The 23838-nt window shown below is 40.0% G+C and overlaps 1 protein-coding gene across 2 annotated transcripts in view; it reads left to right on the top strand.

Annotated features, from left to right (window-relative positions):
- Positions 1–23838, top strand: part of SLC25A13 (solute carrier family 25 member 13) — a 124602-nt gene that overhangs the window by 43199 nt on the left and 57565 nt on the right. For both annotated transcript variants that reach the window (XM_060248535.1, XM_060248534.1), the window contains 2 exons: positions 7494–7609; positions 17404–17543. In XM_060248535.1, the coding sequence (XP_060104518.1) occupies positions 7494–7609; positions 17404–17543 (256 nt within the window). The remainder of the gene's footprint in view (positions 1–7493; positions 7610–17403; positions 17544–23838) is intronic.

The raw sequence follows: 23838 nt of genomic DNA, 5'->3' as shown, positions 1-23838 counted from the left end.
TCAATCTTAGTCTTGCCTTTACATGGGGATCTGAATTTTTCCGCATTGGCAAATATGGTATGAGACTTTGCAGAGAGGCGTTCTAAGACCTGTTGTGGAGCTTCAGGAGGGCCATTTGGGTTACCCTTTGGGGAGTCTGTTTACCTTCCCACAGTTGAACTCTAAAGAAATTTTCCCCTGCTGCAAAGCACACTGCTACCACTACAGGTGGTTGTTTCTGAAAATCCATACCTGGTTTTGCTACAATTAAATCCTGTCCAATAAAATGTGCAATTTCTGCCAATCATAGCTGGGATTTTAGTAAGTACTTCAAAATGCTATATGGCTTTTATTTTTAGCAACTGTAAACAGTTCAAAATAATGCTTTGAAATGGCAGTTTTCCCATTATTATTGATATAAAAATTTATCTCTAATCTGCTCTCCCTCCCCCCCCCAAAAAAACCCCCTTGGTTGTTTATCTAGATTGAAGTATAAAATAATAGGCACAGCTTACCCTGAGTCCCATTATGCTATTATGGTTAAATTGCTGATTTTAGTAAACCATTCTGGCTTTTGCATTTATTATGCTATGATGAAGATAATGATTAGTATTGCTAAACATGCAGAAGAATAGATGGGAGACAAGAATTTTCAGGAGCAAGTGCTTTGGGTTATTTATCACACACTGGAAGTTAATAGTATTTAGGCAATGGGTAAAGGGCACCTTTGCTTTTGCAGATTTTCTCTGGTTTGGTGCAGAAAGGCTGGGGGAAGGGTAAAGAAAGGAGTGTGTCTCATGATATATAAAGTCAACGAATACTGGACAGTTGCACATGACTGAGTTGTGTGTAATCAGGCACGAATGCATCCGCCTGCCTGCTGACTCAGTTGACATCAAGACCTACGTTTACCATTTTACATATAAGAAAACTGGCACTGGGAGCCCCTCTGTTGGGATCATCTCAGGAGATTTCATTATATATGATAGCATGGTATAATATGCTCAATTGCAGTTTAATTGGGAGATGCAGTGACTATCCAGGTATTAAATTTAAGGGGTTCCAGTTCTTCTCTTTTCTAGAGGGCATCGCTGTGCAGGAATATCTATGGGATGGATCCTAAGCACCATATGTTATGTGAAATTCATATAACAGAACTTTACCTTTCTACCACAATGGGATGTAATACCTGGAATTCTGTTTTTGGGAATTGGTGACCCTCTGGAACTGTGTGGTAGGCTTGCAGGTGGTCTTCAGTGGGTGGTGGGAATTGGAAAAAATGTTTGATCCAACTCTGTATAATTTCAACTTAATCAAAACTGGTTTAAATATGTACATATCAATAATATGATGTCTTTTCCCAAAGAAACCCAGAAACTAGTTTTGCAAGGGTGCTTAAAACTTTATTAGAGTCCCTTTAGAACCTTTGGAAAATCCCACAGAATTCTTAAATTGGGAGCAGTGTGAGTTCCTAACTGGCCTAAACGTGTAGTGTAGACATGTCCTTTCTTGCTCTGGACACTCTTCCATGATGTCACTAATTAAGCATGCTGATTCAAATTTGAGAGTTTTTAAAGAGGCCCTATGTCAAAAGGACTAGCCGCCTAGCTGTCCACAATCTACATGGCAACAGCTTGTTCATAGAGCTGTTCATAGAGCAGATACCAAAAGGCAGACAATTAGGGCATTGCAACTCCTACGAAGAAAGGAGAATTTCTGACTTTCAGATGCTCCATTGCATTTGGTGGTTGTTTGCAGCTGTTCCCCAGGCTTCTGAGTTTCGTTCTAAAGCACTGAACCAGAAGTGGGAAAGTTACTCTGTAAATGTATTGTTAGCACATAATGGGTCTTATCTATCCATGCTTTTATTTTATTGATTTAAAATGTTCTTTGAAATCTGTGGGGCATAACAGTGATTAAATTTAATTGTTAACAGTGATTTGTTTATATATTCAAATAATTTTATGTCTAACTAATTGTTGGGAGCCGCCCTGAGCCACTTGTGGGAAGGGCGGGATACAAATCATAAATAAATAAAAAAAATAAAAATAAATTTGGTTTGATGTGCTTGTTTTTGTATGATTTTTTTCTTCCTTTAAAAATGTAAATTGAAGGCCAGGCAAGTGACTCATTTAGGCAATTTAATCATTGTATACAGCTCTGATCACAAAGCTGAAATTGGGTTCAGAACCAGGGTGGATTCACCCCAACGTTTGGTAGGCTGCTTGCTGGTGGCAACTCACACCAGAATTAGGGTAATTTGTTTGAAAATAGATAAGTAAAAACTTATATCTCTGGTTTCTTTTTTAAAAGTTTTAAAATAAATAGATTGTTGTTTTTTTAAAAAAATGAGATTGGCAGGGAGACATGGTGAGCATCTTGTGGCATAAGCCAGCTGCTTGTCCACTGTATGGCCAGGGTGTCATGGGGTGGGCACTGGGCAGCATTCAACTGAACCTTAGCTGCCTGGTTGGGGAAATCTTGGGGATTCAGTTCTCTTGGCTCATTTCCTGCATAGGAAATAAATAAGGTGCAAAAATATATATAATTACTTAATTTTTCTGCTTCTGTCTTCACATCTTATATGAGCATTTCATTTGCTTTACTGATAAGTTCTTTCCAATTTTTTCTATTTTTTTGTGTTTATATGTGATGTATACAATAATTGTCTCTTTCTAAGTATCTTTTAGTCCAGGACAGTTATGTTGCTGGTCTATTCATGTTTATTTCTTTAATTTATCAGCTGAGCCTTCCATCCTTCCGAGGTCAGTAAAATGAGTACCCAGCTTGCTGGGGGGAAAGTGTAGATGACTGGGGAAGGCAATGGCAAACCACCCTGTAAAAAGTCTGCTGTGAAAACATTGTGAAAGCTGGAAACGACTGGTGCTTGCACAGGGGACTGCCTTTTTTATATAGCAGTCTTACTGAAGAGGCTTAAAATTTGTTTTAACTAATGTATTTTAGGCAGCTATTCAATGTTTGAAAATAATTTTCAGTTGCTTATGAAAATGACCCTCTGCTAAAAACCTGAATACTCTGTGGGTGCCATTCAACTACTGCAATGCACTTTTATTCCCATTGCCTTTAGTGGGGCAGTGAGGCACATTTTTAAAATTATTTATATGTGCATGTATGAGTGTATGAGTGCATCTGGAAGTCATGGCAACCCCTGGGGACTGACCGCTACTGAGGATATTCCGAAAGGTGGCTGAATAAAGCCTGCCTCCACCTCTCGACTCCTGGTATTCCAAGGAGGTCTCCTGTCCAAGTACTTGACAGAATTGACCCTGCTTAGCTTCTGAGATCTGTCAAGATTGGGTTTGCTTGAGCTATCTAGGTCAGGATGAATTTTTTCTATTTTGAATACATTTTAAAGTTCCTAAATATATCCCTTCCTTGTGATAATATTTCTTGCGTAAGCTTCATTGTGTCATTGTTACCTAATATGCCTTTTGGAAGCCTTTGCTTCTTGGTTCTCTCTGCCACCTACCCTGCCTTTGCTGGTTTTAATGCTCTATTTATGATGGGGGTGAATAACCTATTGGTAACTGTTCAGAAATTCAGTTTACTTTAAAGACAATCATGCTTAGGAAAGGGAGGGGGAATTTAGGAAAGACTGTTATACTCATTCTTAGCATCTGGTATCTTGTGAGCATTAACTGTTCCTCAGAGCTGTGCAAGATCTCTAAGAGGGAAAAATTTGGGATTATTTTTGATTTAACTGATCATTACTATACTTGGTTGTTTTCAAAGGCTTTACGTTTACGGCTGTAGACACTTCAGACTTCTTGAGCATTTAAGTAAATTCTCAGGAGAAGACTTGCATGTGAGGAAATCCTTTCTTCAAGGATTCTCTTGTTGTTTCTGATGCTGTTTGCCAACCCCCTTTTTGGAGATTTAGGCCTATTTCCCCATCCCCCTGCCACCTGCAAAACAGAAATCGCCACCTGTCTAGTCCAAAGATTTCCTTCTGCTTTACTCTGGTGGAGTTATCTCCTCTCTGTATGGAGGTTTCTGGTAAACAGAAGGGCCTTTTGACTATAAACAGCTGCAGTCTTTCTAGATATGCGCTCTTCTTCCATGCTCTGTACTCCCTAATGGTGTTAGAAACCTGCTTATATAATCTCTTCTTAGCATAAAGACAAAGGTAGTATGAAAAACCAGACTGCTTCCACATCAGCTGTGTCAGTGTCAGATATGTGTGACAGAACTTTGGTTTGGCTCCTCCTGGTCCTTTTACATGCCCTCTTGCTCTTCGCTGCCACAGCCTTCAACAAATTGTCTGGCAACTTGAGATGTGAGAGGCTGGGAGATTTCCATCTGGTTGGGGGACATGTTTTTGTTAATGTTCTTAAAGTGGCAGAGGAGGTGGTGACAGCAGCAAGTAAGGGGGTGAGCCTGCAAATATGGGCAGGTTGATTGCTTGAACCAGTGTCTGGCTGGCAAGCTTGTCCATTGGTTCATTAGTAAAGCAGCTACCCCTCCATCACCACTTGTTTTCTCTTCTGTGTAGTTTTGTCTGTGCATATCATTCTCTTGAACAAGTGATAATTTTTCTATTTTTAAAAATAGAAATACCAGAGAAGACAAGTCTGACTTCCTGCTTGATTTTGAGCTCATCAAGCCCTTCCTACTTTTGCATCATTAAAAAAAAAAAAGAAAGCAGGAAAGCTATTAGGGTTTTCTCAGTTGGGCTTTTAAGCTAGAGCCCATGCTTATGTAGGCAAAATTATTCTTAAGTAGTATATTGAGGTTCCTGTTAATAATGTGCTGTTTAATGAAACCTAATGATATTCAATGAAGGGTTGTGCTAAGCCAAAGAGAAAACTTGTTACCTAGGCAACTGCCCTTATGCAGTATAGAGCTTGGAGCATATGGCTATGTAGCATGCATTATTTCAGCATCTTTAACCATTAGGAACCACGTGTGTAATTGACTGTGAAAAATTACTGCTCAGTTACTGTATTGTGTGGTCATAATAGAAGTAAATGAGTACGTCATTGTTGTTGGAGCAGATCTGTTGGGAATCACTTGCAGGCCAGTCTATTTAAGGAGCAAAAATACAATAAGAAGAAAATAGCTGGTTTAATTAACGTATAAAAATTGGGTTAATTTGAATTCAGCTGGCACAGCAGATATTCAGGTTTCCTCAACAGTACCCCTGGTTTGAGCCTCATGTTTTGCACATTTTCTGTCTTTCTGGGTTTTTAAAAAAAAGAAACTAATTGCTTTCTTTTAAATTAGTATGAACTGTTGAACTAGAGTTCTGACTTTACAAGTGTTTGTATTGTTTGATCTAGAAGAGAAGCCATGTTAGTTTGTTGTAGCAAAAAGAACAAAGAATTGTGTGGTTTTTTTGACAATGAACACATTATTGTGACATGAGCTGTGTAGGTTTAAACCCATTTTGTAAGATTGCTTCATCTACCTGACAAAGTAGGATCTTTTGTTCAAATAATATGATTTGGAAGTCCCAACAGATACCCCAAATTTTCTGTACACACACACGTATGTTCATTGACTGTACTTTAACTGAATCTCAAAGCATATCAGGATACATATAATATTCTGATTTAATGGTCCATGTTCTCAAGAAAATGTCAGCAACTTCAGCATGTTGTATGAAGTAAGTGTTGGCATCTAGTGTTTACTGTTACGTATTTATTTATGGAACTCAGGTTGGCATAGATAGTATTCTCAGGCAGTTTCCCACAGGAAGTCACCAGAACTATGCTTTCTGTATTGTGCATTCTTCAAATCTACTGAGGACTACCCTCTTCCCCGATTGAGATTGCCTGTGGGCCCCCTCTTCCTCACATTCAGAAAGACACACACAAAAACTATACTCTGTGGCATGACTAATAATATAAAATATTATCCTATTCCTGCTTTCTTTGGATCTCTACACAGAAGATACTTTCCTCTATGCATGTTGAAAATATTTAGTGCATGATCTGGCTTGTTATAATTGTAATCAGTGGCACCTTTTTTTCCCCTAGTTAACATAATCTCAGGACATTGGCAGGTTCACATGGTTGAAATTGATCGTTAAAAATTAGTCTTTGCAATTTTAGATCCGTGTAAAATGTTGTTATATTCATTATTTCAAGCAATTAAAAACAAGTTCATAATCTCTAATGCTTGCAGAACTCCCACTCCAAGCTGAGAAGCATCTCTTTAAAGCTTACTGTGTTCAAGATGAATGGATATACTTCCTAATCCTTTTAATTTTTTCTGCTGTTATTCTGTCCCATCTGTTATTCTATCTTTGCCTAATCTAGTCTGGACAATAAATAAGCCAAATTTTGTACAAGCTTTTCTCCTATTCTTGCACTGTTGATGCAGTCACTGATGGTACCAGTTATTGTTGAGAGCACATAAACTATGCTTGAATATTGTGGTCAGTAGGGCTTTTTTTGTAGCAGAAACTCCTTTGCATATTAGGCCACACACCCCTGATGTAGCCAATCCTCCAAGAGCTTACAGGGCTCTTAGAACAGGGCCTACTGTAAGCTCCAGGAGGATTGGCTACATCAGGGGTGTGTGGCCTAATATGTAAAGGAGTTCCTGCTACAACGAAGACCCTGGAGATCAGTATCCTGAATATTATAAAACTTATTGTGCATTTTGGGGGTTAGGAGGACAGAAGGAACATCATTTATTTAAATGTTTTAGAAAAACTGTATTCTTCTTCCTCACCAGAGACTGGCTTGAAACAGCTCACAAAGCAAAAACCAATTAAAAAAGCATAAATAAATATAACTACTATAGAATCAATCCCTAAAGAGAATATTAAGCAGCTGAAAATGATATCCCTAAAACAACCCTTAAGCCAGAACAGGCCATAAAACAGCTATAAAAATGGAACTCCTCAATTTAAAAGAAATGTTTTTGCTCAGTGCCTAAGTTAATGTAAAATAGACATGGTGCCACCACTGAAAAAATCCCGGTCTCTGGTTGCCATCTGCCTTACCTCTGCAGGTCCAGGTACTGAGTGCTAGACTCAAAAAGAGGTTCTTAACTGGTTGGCTGGACATGGTGGGAGGAAGCATCCTTCCTTGCCATATGGCAAGCTGTTATTGTCCTAAATAAGCTAAAGTTAGGCTTAAGGCCACCTTGTGAATTGAGAAAGGAATCTGCTGATCATTGAGAGACAATTTAGACAAAATTCTGCTGTGTACAAAAGAGACCCTGGACCACCCTCTTCAGTATCTGGCTGTCTTTGCAGTGTGTATCTTCCAGGTATAGAATGGTGACCAGCCTCAGTGGATGGTGCCTGCTTTGCTTAATAGTTACACACTATTGTTCAGTTTGGTTCCTTGACACTAAAGAGTTGGATGGCTGCCTTCTTTTCATTTGAGTGTAAGTGTATGACCAGTTCATTATAACATTGCACAGTAAATGAACAATTAATGTGTTTGTTTGCATCCAAAACTGAACTACCAACAGTCTAAACTTGTCTTATATTTCATGAAGGAATAGCATTATGACTTAAAAAAATCTTGTTTTTCTAGGTTGATATCCTTTCAAGAATTTGTAGCCTTTGAATCTGTTCTCTGTGCTCCAGATGCACTGTTCATGGTGGCATTTCAGCTTTTCGACAAAACTGGCAAAGGAGAAGTAACTTTTGGTAAGGCTGCTCTTTTCATCCTGGATGTGATGTATTCAGTAATCATCAAATATTAATGCTTTCTCTTTCTAGTGTCTTTTAGTCTAGGACAGTTATGTTGCTGGTTTGTTTGTTAGTGTTTATTTCTTTAATTTATCAGCTGCTATAGTAATTTTATTGAAGAGGATTAAAATTGTTTTAACTAATGTATTTTAGGCAGCTGTTCATCTTTTGAAGTTATTTTCAGATTATTATGTCTCTGCTAAATATCTAAATACTCTGTGAGTGCCATTCAGCTATTTTTATTCCAATTGCCTTTAGTGCAGCAGTGAGGCACAATTTTTTTTGTACTTTTGTATTTATGTGTATGTGTGTGCATTTGGAAGTCATGGTGACCTCTGGGGACTGACCCCTACTGGGGGCTTGGAGAATATTCAGAAAGGTGACTGAATGAAGCCTGCCCCTGACTCCTGGTATTCCAAGGAAGTCCCCCAGCCAAGTACTTGTCAGAATCGACCCTACTTAGCTTCCAAGATCTGACGAGATTAGGCTTGCCTGGGCTATCCAGGTCAGTGCAGTGAGGCACAATTTTGAAGAGGTTGTTGGTAATGAATGTGTCTTAGCCATAACTTGTCCAGACGTAGAAAACATACATAATATACTGTCACTCTTTGCAGTGGAGGTGAGTGAAAATTAAAGGAACGACTTAATGAAATTCAACCTACTTTCAGAAGTTATTCACAGCTGGTAATCTGTGCATTGTTCTTCCAGACAGAATGGAAACATGTGACTAGGCAGGTGGCAATTAGTCCTACAGATGTCAGACACTTGTCTAAATTGGTTTCTAAGAATAAGCTATGCCAGTGCCCTCTGTTTTAAGCGGCATGTGTTAGGTTCATGGAGGAGGTATTACAAAACTCTTATTTCCAAGATACACATTTCTTGTTGAGAAACTTCTAAACCCAAAGAGAGGGAGAACAAAACTTTGATAGCGTTTGGTTGTGCGTGTGTTTGGGAGGGGTGGTGGTTTCGGTTTTAGGGCTGACATGTCTCCAATTTTCATTGAACCAGTTACATATTTGTGCTTATTTTTGTTTTTTAAACAACTGTTCTCCCTCGCCCACTCCGCAAAAGCCAAGTATTTGATGAAGTCTAAGCTAAGGATGAATTCCGGCATCTGCCTTATGTTTTAACGGGAATCTTGTACAGGAGATATATTTTGCAGATGGGTCCCAAGTAATAACATAGGGGATTTTTTTTTCATACCAAGGCATACAAGTGCATTATTTTAAAATATTCAGTCTTTCTGAAGTTGTGTAACTGAGGATTATGCCCTTTGTCACTTGGAGTGTTGCTGGTTACGTGTAATATCACAAAACCTACATTCTACAATCCTCATGAGAGTTACCTTTGTTTTAGGGGATTATTATACTGGCACTTATATTTTGCCACAATGAAAGTGCTGAAATCGGTGTCCAGCTACACTTAGATGAAGCCTTTCTAATTACCTTGAATTGTGTTTAAATCTGTTAGTGTTACTGTTTTTAAGAAAGCACTGTGTATGCATCGGAAAGCTAAGTGAATAGGAAAACCTATTCCTTGCGCTTCATTTTCTGGCAAATACTAGTAAACATGAACATCTGTAGAATGCCCTTTCATTTTTCTTCTGGGTTTGAGAGCACTTTGTGTTTGAGTATTTTTGGTTTCTTAAATATATTTTATTTATTTATTTTATTTATTTCGCATTTATATCTCGCCCTCCCCGCCAAATATACCAAAACTACTGCTTGTGATGAATCAGTGACTCAGAATACCAAGGACTCTTTCGCTCTCTCCAATCCCCACCCCATAGAATAATGTACTGCATGTACCATGTTAAATTAAAAGAAGTTCAGAAGCCACAACTAGGCTGTATAAAATGGAAAGACATGGAACGGTCATGCGTTGGCTAGCAGCTGATAGAGACTGCTGTGGCCTTTGTACTGCCTTGTAGATTTAGCTGCTGTACTTTGCTGGAAGTTAAAGATCTCAGCAGGAAGGTGGAAGGAAGTTTAGTTGGCTTTTAAATTTGAGACAGAGAATAAAACCATTGCTTCTTACTGCAGAGTGTTGACAGGCACATAAAAGCTGATAATGTAAATCCAGGGATTTAAGAGGCTTAACAGTTTTGCCTTTTTTTGTATTACTGTATTTTAATGCCTCATTAAAGTGGGAGAGTTCTTTGATATCCTTTAATAGATGGCTTAATAAAGAAAGGTTTAGATGCTTGGGTCTAAATGTCAACATTTAAAAAATTAACAGTCTTTTTAATAACCTTTATCTTTAATTCTAAGGGTTATACACAAAGGGGAAGGGGATGCAAAGCAAATTTAACAACTTCTAGTCTTGCAAACATCAGAAGTAATTGCGTAGTACTTGCATTGTCTTCTTGCAGATGCTGTAGTGCTGATACAAGGCAGTCAGTATCGTGACAATATCCCCTTCACACAAAGACAGCAAAGAGTCACCTTTTAATTTTTAAAGGTTGCTCTGGGTTGCAGAGTGGCCTGTTTGAGTATTTGTGAGTGTAGATAGAAATTAGAATGTGCCTGCTAAGGCAAATGGGAGCTAATACTACACTTACCTTCTCCTTATTAAAATATGAGAGCTCTATGATGCAAGATTTCCTACAAGGAAGTTGTTGCTTGTATTCTGCAGATCATTATTCTTCTCATACTTAACATTCATGGTTCACTGCTGAGCCTTTTAAGAAGAACGGAAGTAGCACGGTCTTTGACTCTCTAGTTTTAACCAGAATGAGGGGAACAAAACAACTGATGTGGGGTTGCAAGATTGAACTGATTTGTTTCTTCTGGCATGACAAGTTTAGTTTGTGGACCTCTTATCCTATGCCATAATCTTAAATATGATGGCATGGAATTTGAGATTATTAGGCATTCTCTTAGGTACCAGTTTGAATGGCTTTTGAGACAAAGTATAGCCAAAAATGGTTTCCAGTAGCTGTTTCATCTTCTTCCAACTTCAGCATACCATGTAGTTTGTTTTGTATAAATTATGTAGGAATTGGTTAGTAGCAAGGGAGTTTAGCCTAAGGGTGAACCTTGTATCATCCTTAACCTGAGGGGGGAATGGTCTAAATGCTACCACTAAGTACCAAATGCATTGTTCGTCCATCTAAAAATGTGTATAATGCCGTTTTATTAGGACCAGGCAAAATATTGCAACATTGTGAGTGAACTCTTGAATTTCCCAGAACATTCCATCAGGCTTGATGTTTATTATGGGTAAAGGGGTGCTTGGGGCAGCATTAAAAAGTATCAGTTTGTGTTAAAAGGATCCCTTAGCCTGCAGTCTGTAGAGTCTTAAAATGGAGTACAGGATGTGTTTCAGACCTCACTTGGTTACATCATACTTGTGCAAAATATTATTCAAGATGCACCAAAGAGTAAATAGGGCAAGGAGGCTACAAATGGCAGGTCTCCCTTCGGGCATATAAAAGTCAACAATTAATCAGACATGTCTTTAGTGCTGACTGGACACACAGATCCCTTGCAAGAGTTAGGTTGTGAATTTCTGGTGGTAGTGGACAATGCTGTCAAGTTGCAGCTGAATTACAGTGATGCCATAGGGTTTTCAAGGCAAGAGGTGCTCAGAGGTGGTTAGCCACAGCCTTCTTCTGCATGGCAACCCTGGACTTCCTTGGAGGTCTCCCATCCAAATACTAACCATGGCTGACCTTGCTTAGCTTCTGAGATCCGATAAGATCAGGCTAGCCCTGGGCTATCCAGGTCAGAGTCTGAATTTCTACTGATGGATAATACTCTTTTTCTTTCCTGGTCCTATTATAAAGTGCCCATGAATTCCAAGTCTGAAGAGGCAAGAGTGAACTCTCATTACCCTGCATGACTATCTAAGCCTCCCTCCCACAGGACTGTTTCAATAACAGTAAATGGCCACATTGCATTCCATGTTGGGTTTCCTGTACCTCTTTGCTACAGTTCTCAAAGTCCTCAGTGCAAGCTCTCAGAAGTCAGTTTATTGTGCGTGACCATCCAGAGTTTAACAACGTAATACACATTCATGCCAGCAAGAAATTGTCATCTCAGTTGTTGTGGGCTATCTTGTCAGAGATCAGGAGAAAAGCGCAGAAGCTCTTCCAGTTCAATGGGTCAAAAATCCACTCTTTATAAAAGGCTAAATGTGGATTTGCACGAATGACTATAATGGTTCCAATTTTGAAAGATAGAGGTAACAGAGAGCACTTCCAGTTAGCGGGAGGATTTCAGAATACTACATGCTCAAATGGCTAAAATATTGTGCTTTCTGTTTTCTTCGAGCTTCTTAAAAACAGGGTGGGGGGGTGGGATAGGTATGGAGAAGGTGGGAGAGAGCCAATTTGAGATTAAATTCAAACCATATAAGGTCACTGTCTGGTTAACTGAGAGCTGAAATACAACCATCCTTCATAAAGCGATGATGTAGAAGAAAAGACCCATTTATTGAACTGCAATTTTTGAAGGAATTTGACCTCCCTTTACCAAAAAAACCCTCCTCCAGCTGTAGTAGTGACATTGTTGTTGTCTTTAACCCTGGATTTGTTCTGTCCCAAATAAACATGTATTGATCGTTGGAAACCAAAAGCTTAAAAGCCCTTAGAACAATATTGTATGTTTCCCCCGACTCTTCAATGCATTCCACATGCATTTACTTTGACGGAAGCTTTCTGAAATCAGTAAAATATGTATTGATTAGGATAAGTATGAAGTTGTGCTTTCAAGGGGCAAACACCAGGTATGGCCCTGTCATTTTAGGTGGCACAATCCATCTCCTGCTGCTAATGTCAAGCTTTGTCATTAAAAACAAAATGAGCAGGGGAAGGATATCAGTCTGACTCTTTGTTAAATGCAGACAGTTCTGGGGCCAGCATTTTAAAGCCTAAAATTTAAAAATATTGCAAGAGCCTGATGTTGATCAAGCCTGCACTGCAGTGGGACAAGGCACTCTTGCCTCTACCTGCCGGTGTGCCTTTTCAAGTACCAAAATAACTGCCCTCCATGACCTTTAGATTGTGAAGGGGGGGACAAGACACCTTGTCCCACTGAGTGCTGGCTCGATCAGGATTGAGCCCTTGTGGTATATTTTAATTGCTCATTTTAGGCTTTAAAATGGCAGTGTTGTTCCGATGTCCAACACAAAGATTATCCAGTTTGACCTTAAATGTATGAATTGCTGGGAAAGTAAAAACCTTGTCACTGAACTCAACAAGGCAGAATGGAGAGAGGGGGAAGGAGGCAGAAAGGGAGTAGGAAAAGACAACAAGGAGAGAAAAGGACAGAAATGGGAATGCAGTGTCAAGCCCCCAGCAGTTCAATGATCACAAACAACTCATTTCAAGAATGGCTATTTATTGATGCATTGACAGTCCAAGGCAGGATGGACTTTGCAAAAACTGGCTTTGGTGGGCTTTTGCCCTTCTCTTATAGTCCTGGCATAAACCATTACATTTTCAAAGGAAAGCAGGAAGCAGCGATCCCTCCCCCCAAAGTCTTTCTCAGGCCCCTCGCAGGTGTGCACGTAATCAAGCAAGAGTGACCTGTTGGCAACTCTTGAGAGCAGACTGAAAGAATGTGGTAACCATTACATAGAGATAGCAGCAAGGCAAAGACATCTTGACATGAAGAGGGAACTTTGATGTAGGGAAAGGAAAGAAGGACAGATAACAGGTTAAGAATTGCAAAGAACGATGTGATGGTACATAGAGGAAAAAGAGGGGAAACGTACAATAGGGTAGCAGAGAGAACACGTGTGCTATTGAATCAAGGAAGAAAGGTGTAGGGAGAACATAACTGGGATACTGGGATAGGAGAGAGCACAGAATGAATTATTGAAAGAAAATGCGTTTCTGTGGTTAATGTAGTGGGGGGAGTCTTCAATACATATATGCAGGGCTTTTGTAGGAAAAACCCAGCAGGAACTCATTTGCATATTAGGCCACACCTCTGACATCACCATTGTTTCACACAGGGCTATTTTGGTAGGAGAAGCCCAGCAGGAACTCATTTGCATATTAGGCCACACCTCTGACATCACCATTGCTTCACACAGGGCTATTTTGGTAGGAGAAGCCCAGCAGGAACTCATTTGCATATTAGACCACACCCTCTGACACCATGCCAGCCAGAACTGTGTTCCTGTGCATTCCTGCTCAAAAAAAGCCCTGCATATGTAAAAGTAAAGTGGCCCTTAGACCCATTCAGGTTTTGTCTTCCTCTTATGACTGTAATAAACAAGAGAGTTCTTGAGCAAGTACATCAAAACTTCCACAATTGCAACAAGCACTAGTTTCAGGGCAATTAGCATTGGCCACAAACTCCACCTGTTGCTTGGCATGTCTGCAGGGCTTTCAGTTCAGAAGCATTTTTTGATATCAGTCCCACTGAAAGAAGCCAGAAACCATAGGGAGTATGTGATGTTTTCAGTCCCCCAGTGCCTCCTGAAGCACAGAATGCCTTTAAGAGAATCAATTCTTCCATGTTCATTTTCTTAAAACCTTGAATATAGGATTCAAAACGGCAGTCCTAATTCTACATTACTTTCCTTCTCCTTCAGATCCTTAACTATGATTAATATAAAAAGACCTTGTCAGAGGCTTTGAAAAGGCAACCTTGGTATTGGTGCACATAGGGCTGCCTTCACTTATGCCATTATGCAATTTAACTTCTTATGAAATCTCCAATTTGCCTTGTTCTCATTTCTTAGCAGAAGATAGCAGTGCTTTTCTCAGTAAGTTGTTAACCACACTGGCAGGGTAGATGCTTAATCTTCCCTGTCAATTTCAGTTTTTTGAAAATTTAGCATAACTTAAAAAGAAAAAAAAAAGCTTGACTACCTGGTTGTGTCTAAAAGTGCTATAAGGCAATTGTTTCATTACCGAATCAATGTTTATTTATAAAACAACCTGGACATTTAACTTGGTAGAAATCAAGTCAACTGGGGGAAGGAGAAAGTATTTTGTTTTCCAGGATTATGTCTTGGATCCACAGGAAATGTCAGCTGATGAAAGCGACTTTTGTCAGAGGAGTTCCACTTTCCCACCTCCACTGTCCTGCTGAAGCCCAAATACTCCTTGAAATGCTGCTCCTGGGAATAGAAGGGATATCCAAGGGCAGTGTAAGGGGGGAATTGGTGGGCTGACCCAAAGGGAGGGAATACACAGTGAGTGATTAAAATGTGGAAATCCCGGGATAGTCCAGGCAAGCCTGATCTCATCAGATCTCAGAAGCCAAGCAAGGTCAACTCCGGCAAGTACTTGAATGGGAGACCTCCTTGAAATACCAGGAGGTCAGGGGCAGACTTTATTCAGCCATCTCTCTGAATATCCTCCAGACCCTCAGTAGGTGTCAGTCACCAGAGGTTGCTATGACTTTCAGGTGCAGACACACACAAAGATGTGAAAGTTGCTGCTAGAGGATGTAGTGACCGCCACAGGCATAAACAGTTTTCAAAGGAGATTAGAGAGATTTATGGTGGATAGGTCTTTGAGTGGTTACTAGCCATTTTGACTAAAGGGAACCTCCACGTTTAGAGGCAGTCAGCCTCTGAATACTAGTGTCAGGAGACAACATCAGAGTCCCGTTGCTGGCCTTCAGAGGAACTGGTTGGTCACTGGATGAGACAGGGTGTTGGACTAGATGGACCATTGGTCTGATACAGCAGGGCTCTTCTTATGTTCTTACAAGTTTTGACATTTGCCAGCTTACTGACTTGGGTCAAAAGGTGGGATAGAAATACTTCAAATAAAATGAATTAACCACTCCAATTGATGGATTTGTTATAGGTGGAAGAGAAGGAGGGAAAAGTTTAGGATCCGCTGTTGTGAACTTTTATAGGAGTTTGCAAACCATGACTGGTGAGAGTGTAGGTGAAAACCTACACACACTTGAAAGCCAGTATGGTGTAGTGCTTAAGAGTGTTGAACGAGAATTCCTACTCATGCCATGAATTATTTGCTGGGTAACCTTGAACCAGTCACATTCTCTCAGCTTAACCTACCTTACAGAGTTGTGAAGATAAAATGAAGGAGAGAATTACGTAAACCACTTTGGGTCTCCATTGACCAAAAAGGCAGGGTATCAATGACTAAAATAAATATGTGAGAAGGTCAGGACAAAGTTAAGTGAAAGCAACACATAAGTGATTTTCTGCAGTGAAGAAGAGTTAGAGTTATACTCTGCCCTTCACTCGGAGTCTCAGAGCGACTTACATTCTCCTTCTGTTCCCACAACAGTGAGGTAGGTGGGGCTGAGAGAGCTCTGAGAAAACTGCTCTTGACAGAACAGCTCTGAGAGAACTGTAACTGACCCAAGATCACCCAGCTAGCTGCATGTGGAGGAGTGGGGAATCGAAGCCAGTTCTCCAGATTAGAGTCTACCACTCCTAACCTCTATACCAAGCTGAGAGCACCACTAAGGTTGTTTTTGCACTCACCTCCAGCCGGCGCGACCCCCCTCTTCACCGCGCAGGATCTGCGCGGATTTCGCACTAAATGCCGCGGAGCAGCCTTTTGCGCCGGAAACTCCCGTCGCAAAAGCCGCTCAAACGTAAATCGCCAAAAAGCAGTTTGGCGTTTGCGCGGCTTTTGCGACGGGAGTTTCCGGCGCAAAAGGCTGCTCCGCGGCATTTAGTGCGAAATCCGCGCAGATCCTGCGCGGTGAAGAGGGGGGTCGCGCCGGCTGGAGGTGAGTGCAAAAACGACCTAAGTGATTCAATGTGTACACTGTCAGGAAACCTAACTTTAAAATGTACACTTAAAACATCATTTCAGAAAACTCACACATTATATTATAATTCTTAGGAATAATGTTTTAAACAGTTAATGAAGAAGAAGCCTGCAAATTTATACCCCGCCCTTCTCTCTGAATCAGAGACTCAAAGCGATTTACAATCTCCTATATCTTCTCCCCCCACAACAGACACCCTGTGAGGTGGGTGGGGTAGAGAGGGCTCTCACAGTAGCTGCCCTTTCAAGGACAAGTCCTGCGATAGCTATGGCTAACCCAAGGCCATTCCAGCAGTTGTAAGTGGAGGAGTGGGGAATCAAATCCAGTTCTCCCAGATAAGAGTCTGCACACTTAACCACTACACCAAACTGGCTCTCTCTGTTGCAATCCCTATTGTTTTTTGCTATCAAGTCACATGCTGACTTATAGTGACCATGTGGGGTTTTCAAGGCAGGAGCCATTCAGAGCTGGTTTGTCATTTCCTGGGGCCTCTACGTCATGACCCTGGTATTCCTTGGAGATTTCCCATCCAAATACTACCCAAACTTCCTGCTGTGTAGTTTTTGAGGTCTGACAAGATCCATCTAGCCTGGGCTATCCAGGTAAGGGCAACAAAATCCTAAATGTCAGTTAAAGGCCCTAAAAACAATCCCTACTTAATGTTCCATTCTGAAAATCTGCAATGAGGCCTGCAGATTATTGTTGCACAGATATTTAAGGTAAAATAAGATGTAAAAGTGAAAATTCCATACCAAGGAATAAGTGGGGTTTTGGGTGGACGCAGCCTGAAGTTGGGCTGTTGTCATGGTTTTATGTCTCATTTCCAGCCATATTAGCATTGCGGGACCAGTGTAATGGCATGTGACTGGGTTTAACAAATCATCTGAACTGTGAACTAGGATCAAGTTGCCAGTTCTTTATTTAAATGAAAATGTCTAAATGTAGAACGTTCTCCAAGAATAATTGATACCAGTTTCTTGCTTTATATCTGCCTTCATAATCTTCTCTTCATCTCTTCCCCCACCCCAACCCCAGAGGATGTTAAGCAGGTTTTTGGCCAGACCACAATTCACCAGCATATTCCTTTTAACTGGAATTCGGAATTTGTGCAGCTCCATTTTGGAAGAGATCGGAAAAGACGCTTGACGTATGCAGAGTTCACGCAGTTTTTGCTGGTGAGTTTTGATAATAAATATTTTGTCTGGCTAAACAGAGCAAAAAAAGGTTTTTAAAATTAGCTTTAAAATAATCCATTTATTGCATTGTGCACTAACTTGTGCTTTTAGATTGCTGCATTTCTACAGTCAGGCCTGTCAGATTGAATGGCTAGTAGTGAAATTGCTGCAGAAGCAATAATTATTTTTAGCAATGAAAGCTGCATAAATATAATATTTATTTACAAAATGCATACCCAGCTTTTCTGCCTTCACCAGGGCTACAAAGGCAGCTAAATATATTTGAGAAGGATCCAATCAACATCTTTTAAGGATGGTTCTGTGGAGCTGGCACTCAAACTACTCAAAGGCAGTGGAATTTTTTCGTAGTTGTAATGTTGTAAACCAGTATATGAAAGGACATTTTGAGCTTTCACCAAATGGAATGCAAAAGGTGGTTAAATTCTAGAAATAACAGCAGTAGGAATCCTGCCAATCAGTCTTTTCCTTCTGCCGCAAAGATCTTGCACAACATGGTCATCTAATAGGTCAGAATGGGTAGCCATGTTAGTCTGTCTGTAGCAGTAGAAAAGAGTAAGAGTCTAGTAGCACCTTAAAGACTAACGAAATTTGTGGCAGAGTATGAGCTTGCGTGAGTGTAAAGAAGTGAGAAGTGACTCATGATAGCTCATACTCTGCCACAAATGTTGTTAGTCTGAAGTGCTCAAGTTCATCTAATAGAACTATCAGCGGCTTACAAGTAACTGTTGGCAAGTATGGTCAAAAAATTCAAGAACACAATCCATGCAATACCCTTTTTAGTGCACACCCAGTATATAAAGATCTTACATCATATTTCATAGTAATTCACGATAAAAAACAAGTATTATATAATAAAGGTATAAAGTTAGAGTCCATTGGCACCTTTAAAATTTAACAATTTTTTATTCAAGGTATGAACTTTCTTGTGCACATACACTTCCTCAGATAAAATGAAATGAAAGAAAACCATTCAGACTTATATAGAGGCTGAACAGCAAGTTAGCATATAACATGATGAAGCCATTTGAGACAAAACAGGATTGACAATAATAAACAAGTAATAATAAAGGTATTACCTGCATTGTGTTCGTGGCGTTTTGGATTTTACTTTTGGACCAACACAGCTGCCTTCAAGTGAGAGTGGGACATTTTTAGGAGCTTTGCAGAATGGGAAGCTTTGTGGGCATGATACAAAAAGAGAACACAAAATTATTTTGCTGTGGAGGTCCTGCCCGCTATAATATTTTACCCACACCACCTATATATTTTGATTTTATTGAGTAATTATAGTTGTAACATAATGTTTTGTATTTATTTAGTACATACTTGGACACAAATATGGTGTGCAATCTTTTAAATGTAAGATACTCTCAATAGAAGTACTGCTAAAATCTCTGAAGGCAGAAATACAAAACAGGATGAGTGTTTCTGTGGTGTTTCCATTGGATATGCTGTAAGAGTCTTTACACAAGAGAGTTTTGACAAAGGATCATCTTTCAGGACCAGGGAGTCAGTAATTTTGTTTACATGAGTATGTTAGTTCACAGTAGGAAGCGTTATCATTTTGATGAGGAATAATTAAGATAATACTACTAGGACAAATGCTTCAAATTGACTTGGTGGAGTAGAGCCTAATTAACTCTTTGTCTGAAGAGGATGTTGGATGTCTGGTATAGTATAATCACATTCTCTTGTCTTAATGACTGTCATTTTATGCCAACTTTGGTTAACTTCACACCTAGCCCTTCTGGCTTTTTTGGAAACTTACGGAAATTTCAGTGCGTTCTAGGTTGTGACAAGGAGCAGCTATTATAAGTTCATGACACCATTCTAGGATTACAGGTATCTCCCATACAGCTGCCTAGTGGCTAGCGGTCAGTGCTTATTGACTGGTACTGCAATTCACTCAAACCACCTTATGCAAAAGTATTATTCAAATGAGTATACTTTGCCAGAGTTCAGATCTCCAGAAGTTTCTAGAGCCAGTATCCTGTAATTTTTACAGTATTGGGCTGAGGAAGCCTGGGTTCATATCCTTCCTCAGCTATGAAGCTCAGCAGGTGTCCCTGAGCTGGGCATGCCTAACCTACATTGCAGGGTTGTTAAGAAACAAAATGGAGGAGGGCATGGTCTTTGGAGGAAGGTGGAATAAAAATATGATGGTTTTTTGCTCCCTTGGAGAGCGGCTGAGTGGAATGGGGCTTTATGGCCAGCAAAACAATGATGTTGCACTGCACGCTTCAGAAAGCAAGGGCCTGTTTACACTGTGTTACAGTCCTAGTGCCTGCTTGCTACTGTGAGGCATTCATAGGCCACTGGCTTATTCTGTGACCTTGTGAACTTCATGCAACACAGATGACATGCTTTCATTGTGGGACACAAATGTCAGGGTCACACTGGAGCCATGGATTAATTCAGATCTAGAGTGTATCTTTTCAAATTCCCACACACCAGAGTCTGAAGGCTTGAGCTATAGCTTGAAGTGAAGCCAATGATGACAGAACGTTAGGAGTCAAATATTTATACCAGGTCTGGCCAGTCTGAATCCTCTCACTGTCAGCCAATCATATGATCTAATGATGAACAACTCATACCTTTTTGTGTCTGGAGAGGGCTTTGAGACACAGACCCTGGTAGCTTGTTAGGTTAGATCCTAGCTTGAAGCCATGAGGTTCAGTCTCAAAGTCCCTGAAATGAGAGGGAGATCAAGAATGGTTGCTACTTCTTTGAGCCCCCTTCAGGCTATCCTTCACTCTTGCAGACATGTAAATAAATCATAAGCTGTTCAGGGCTTGCTTGTCTCAGATTAACCAGTTTATATAATAAAACTGTTTCAAATTGCTGAGAATAGATACTACTTTTGTATGAATATTGCTACATTTCAATATTGTTCTTCATAATGGGGCTCTTGTATATATGTAAGCCAGTGCCAACACAGCTGAATAGGCATCTTTTAAAGCCTCCAAAGTCCAATTAAAAACATTTTAAAAAGTTGCATGAGAGACATGCAGAACTTTGATTCCTGTGTGCCCAGACATGCAGTCCAAATGGAATAGTATTCTGACACTGAACTGTGTTCCAAGCTTATTTTACAGTCTAGGGAAGGCGACCACATTTGAAATCAGAAGGCTTGAGGGATTTGTAAATCATTTTCTGCTACATCGTACCGTACACTGCTCTTAACTTATATATGATGTGTATGTGCTGCAGCTGATGCAAAAGAAAAACAACTGGTAAGAGTTTGGCAAAGGACATGGAAAACTGTTGCTCAGGGTGCACCCTCAGAGGAGTAGTTTGTACTGAGTGTATACACAGATTAGCTGTTCATAGCTCTCTCTTCTCTAAATCCAAAGTAGCCAGTGATGAGCCCCAGAGCATCTGAGTTGGGATGTTGTCTGTTGGTTGGTAAAAAAAAAAAAAAATATATATATATATATATATATGACCCTTCTGAAGTTTATGACATTACACACCAAAATACTTATTAAAATCCAATTTGGCAACAAGTGAGAAACTATAAGATATAAATGGGCCAAACATTAGTCCACAACAACTAGACTGTAATATGTAATACAGAATCCTTCAGTTAAAAAAGGAAATAATTCCATACTGAACAAATCCAGTCTGCTTGAGAAAAGCCCTTCAAATAGGTCAACCTTACAAGAAGTCTTCTGATGGATGGTCAAGGGCACAGATTGGGTAGCCTGTTGCAGAGAGTGTGAACAGTGGTAGATAAATCACTCAAGTGTGTGACAATGGTATGTACTGACTGCAATGAAGACATTGTGAGGAGGAGATACAGACATTTGAGTAATTCCTGACCTGGATGGCCCAGGCTAGCTTGATCTTGGATGCTAAATAGGGTCAGCCCTGGTTAGTATTTGGATGGGAGACCTCTGAGGAATACCAGGGTCATGAAGCAGAGGCGGGCAATGGCAAACCACCTCTGAACATCTCTTGCCTTGAAAATCAACAAGGGGTCGCTATAAGTCTGCTGTGACAGTGACATTTTTAAAAAGCCAGTTAACAGTAGATTTTCCCGCCCTTACTGGCACATCTCTTCCAGAACTCACTAATTTTGTTCTACTGAACAGAACAGAAATATATGTATCTCAGAGCTGTCTTTCACCTCTGTTTGGGGAATTTAACAGGTAGGCTTGTGAGACCAGATCATTTTCACATCCAGAATGGAAGAAATGGCCAGGGATGGTTGTCAACTGCCGATAATGTTTCAAAGGCTGATGTTGAATCAGAGAACTTCCATATCCTCTCTTGACTAGACATTTAAAAAATTCCAGTCCCTGAGAGTCTATTGCATGACCTGAATCTAGAATGGGACTATGCAGAATGAATAAACAGGGCCTAGGTCAGCAGGTTCTTGATTCTTGGTGGCTCTCATTAAGTCCTATGGGACAAAAACCTGCAACATCTCAGGCAGCCCTGCTTTATCCAACAGGGAAGAGGTTTAGCACAGAGTTCACAAAATGATTTTGATCTCCAGGGTTTCCTGTAGTGGAACAGGCCCTTTTGCACACCTCCATCCCATCATAATAGACATTTTTCTAGTGCCAAAATATCCACAGTGTGCCTGCAGGCTGATTTGAAGGGTGAGCCGTACACAATTCAGCCATCTCACATAGATCTGGAATTCCAGTCAGGTAAGAGATTGGAACAGCCTTTCAGAATGGATTCTTAGTGTGGGTGATTCTCTCCTAAACTGCCCTTAATCTGGCATTCAGTGTTACTGTTCACATCTTTAAGGAATCTTGCTTTGAATTAAGATAGTGCTGGCATTTAACCCTCTTCTTTTGATGCTTTCTGTGTGCTCATGTCAGTCACCTTGTTTTAGTGTCTAGACCTTGGACCTTAAGACAGCAGGCAATCATAGTGCATGAACAGTTGCCTCAGTGTGTGTGAATGCTTTCTATATTTCTCTTAATTTGTTCCAGATGGGACACCATGATGTCCTTTAAATATTATCACGCAAACACAGCTCCATTTGCTGTGTGAGGTTTTTGTTGGGGGTGGTGGTGGTTAAGTAGCTTGTATAGCTGCCCTGAGCCTGCCTTTGGCGGGGGAGGGCGGGATATAAAAATAAATTTATTATTATTATTATTATTATTATTAGCTTGTTGCGTCTCAATTGTGGTGGTTCTACTTTTTAAAGTTCTAGGAAAATTTTTGATAATTATAAGAGATATGCTATAGGAGAAGCTACTGAGGAAAGGTGTAAACTTTTAAAAAGAACTGTGGACAAAAATCATGTCCCCTGTTCTTACCTTTGTGTGGGCTTTTTGCAACTTTCCCAAATCTTTTCCCATTTGGTCCTTGTGTCAGTCCATGGATTATGTCAGCGAGGGATTTTAAGATCTAGGTTCACATAGGTTAAGGGGGAAGGTGGCTGTTCAAAAGATGGTTTTGGACAAGTCACCAATGCCATGTCTCAGCCTAACCTACTTCATAGGGTTGTTGTGATAGTAAAACAGAACAACTGCCATAACGAACTCTTTGGAACATAATCACAAATATTATAGATAAAAAAGCCAATTTTTACGTGACAGATGGAGGCAGATTCATGCACAAACAAGCATTTTTGTTGATATAAACTGCCATTTAGAAGATTGTACAACTACAAGCCTTTCTTCAAGAGACAGGATCCCACTAGTGTAAATGGGGCTGAAGTAAGAGACTGTTTTAAAGCTCAAAATCTCTGCCTTAAGTTTAACATCAGTTTTTCACATTATTTTTACATGTGCTCAATTTATGGTTTTATTAAGTGACTTCAAATGTAAGTGAGCTTTTTATTCCGCTCTGGTGTGCTGGTTGATGAGGTAATAATATGTGTCAGTGAGACCTCACAATATGTAGTGGGTGGGAAGAATTGGCCCGCATAAAATGAGTGTTGACCAATTGGAAATATCAGTTGTACCTGAACATAATCTCCACATACCTGGAAAATAAAAATGACATTATGAGCTGTAACAGGAAAGTGGAAGGATGGGGGGAAGGAGTTAAAATCAAGTTGGGAAATCCTTTCATTAAGTTCTGGTGCCAGAGATCCTGTTATCAACTGCAAATTAATTTTGTTTAAATACTTATTGTGGCTTTTAGGAATTCAGACTCCCAGCTTCAAGGAGTGAGACTGTTTTTAAAGTTATGTCGAAGGATTATGCCACCTCTAATCCAGAGGAAAGTTTGGTGGGCCATTTATTTTGCGTTGAGAAGCAACTGTTTTTTCTAACAGAACTGCTTTAACCCACACCTTACTGAATTC

Source organism: Heteronotia binoei, chromosome 10 (genome assembly GCF_032191835.1).
Source record: "Heteronotia binoei isolate CCM8104 ecotype False Entrance Well chromosome 10, APGP_CSIRO_Hbin_v1, whole genome shotgun sequence".
Taxonomy (NCBI): Eukaryota; Metazoa; Chordata; class Lepidosauria; order Squamata; family Gekkonidae; genus Heteronotia; species Heteronotia binoei.
The sequence above is the reverse complement of the archived record's forward strand: the minus strand, read 5'-3'. Positions and strand labels throughout refer to the sequence as shown.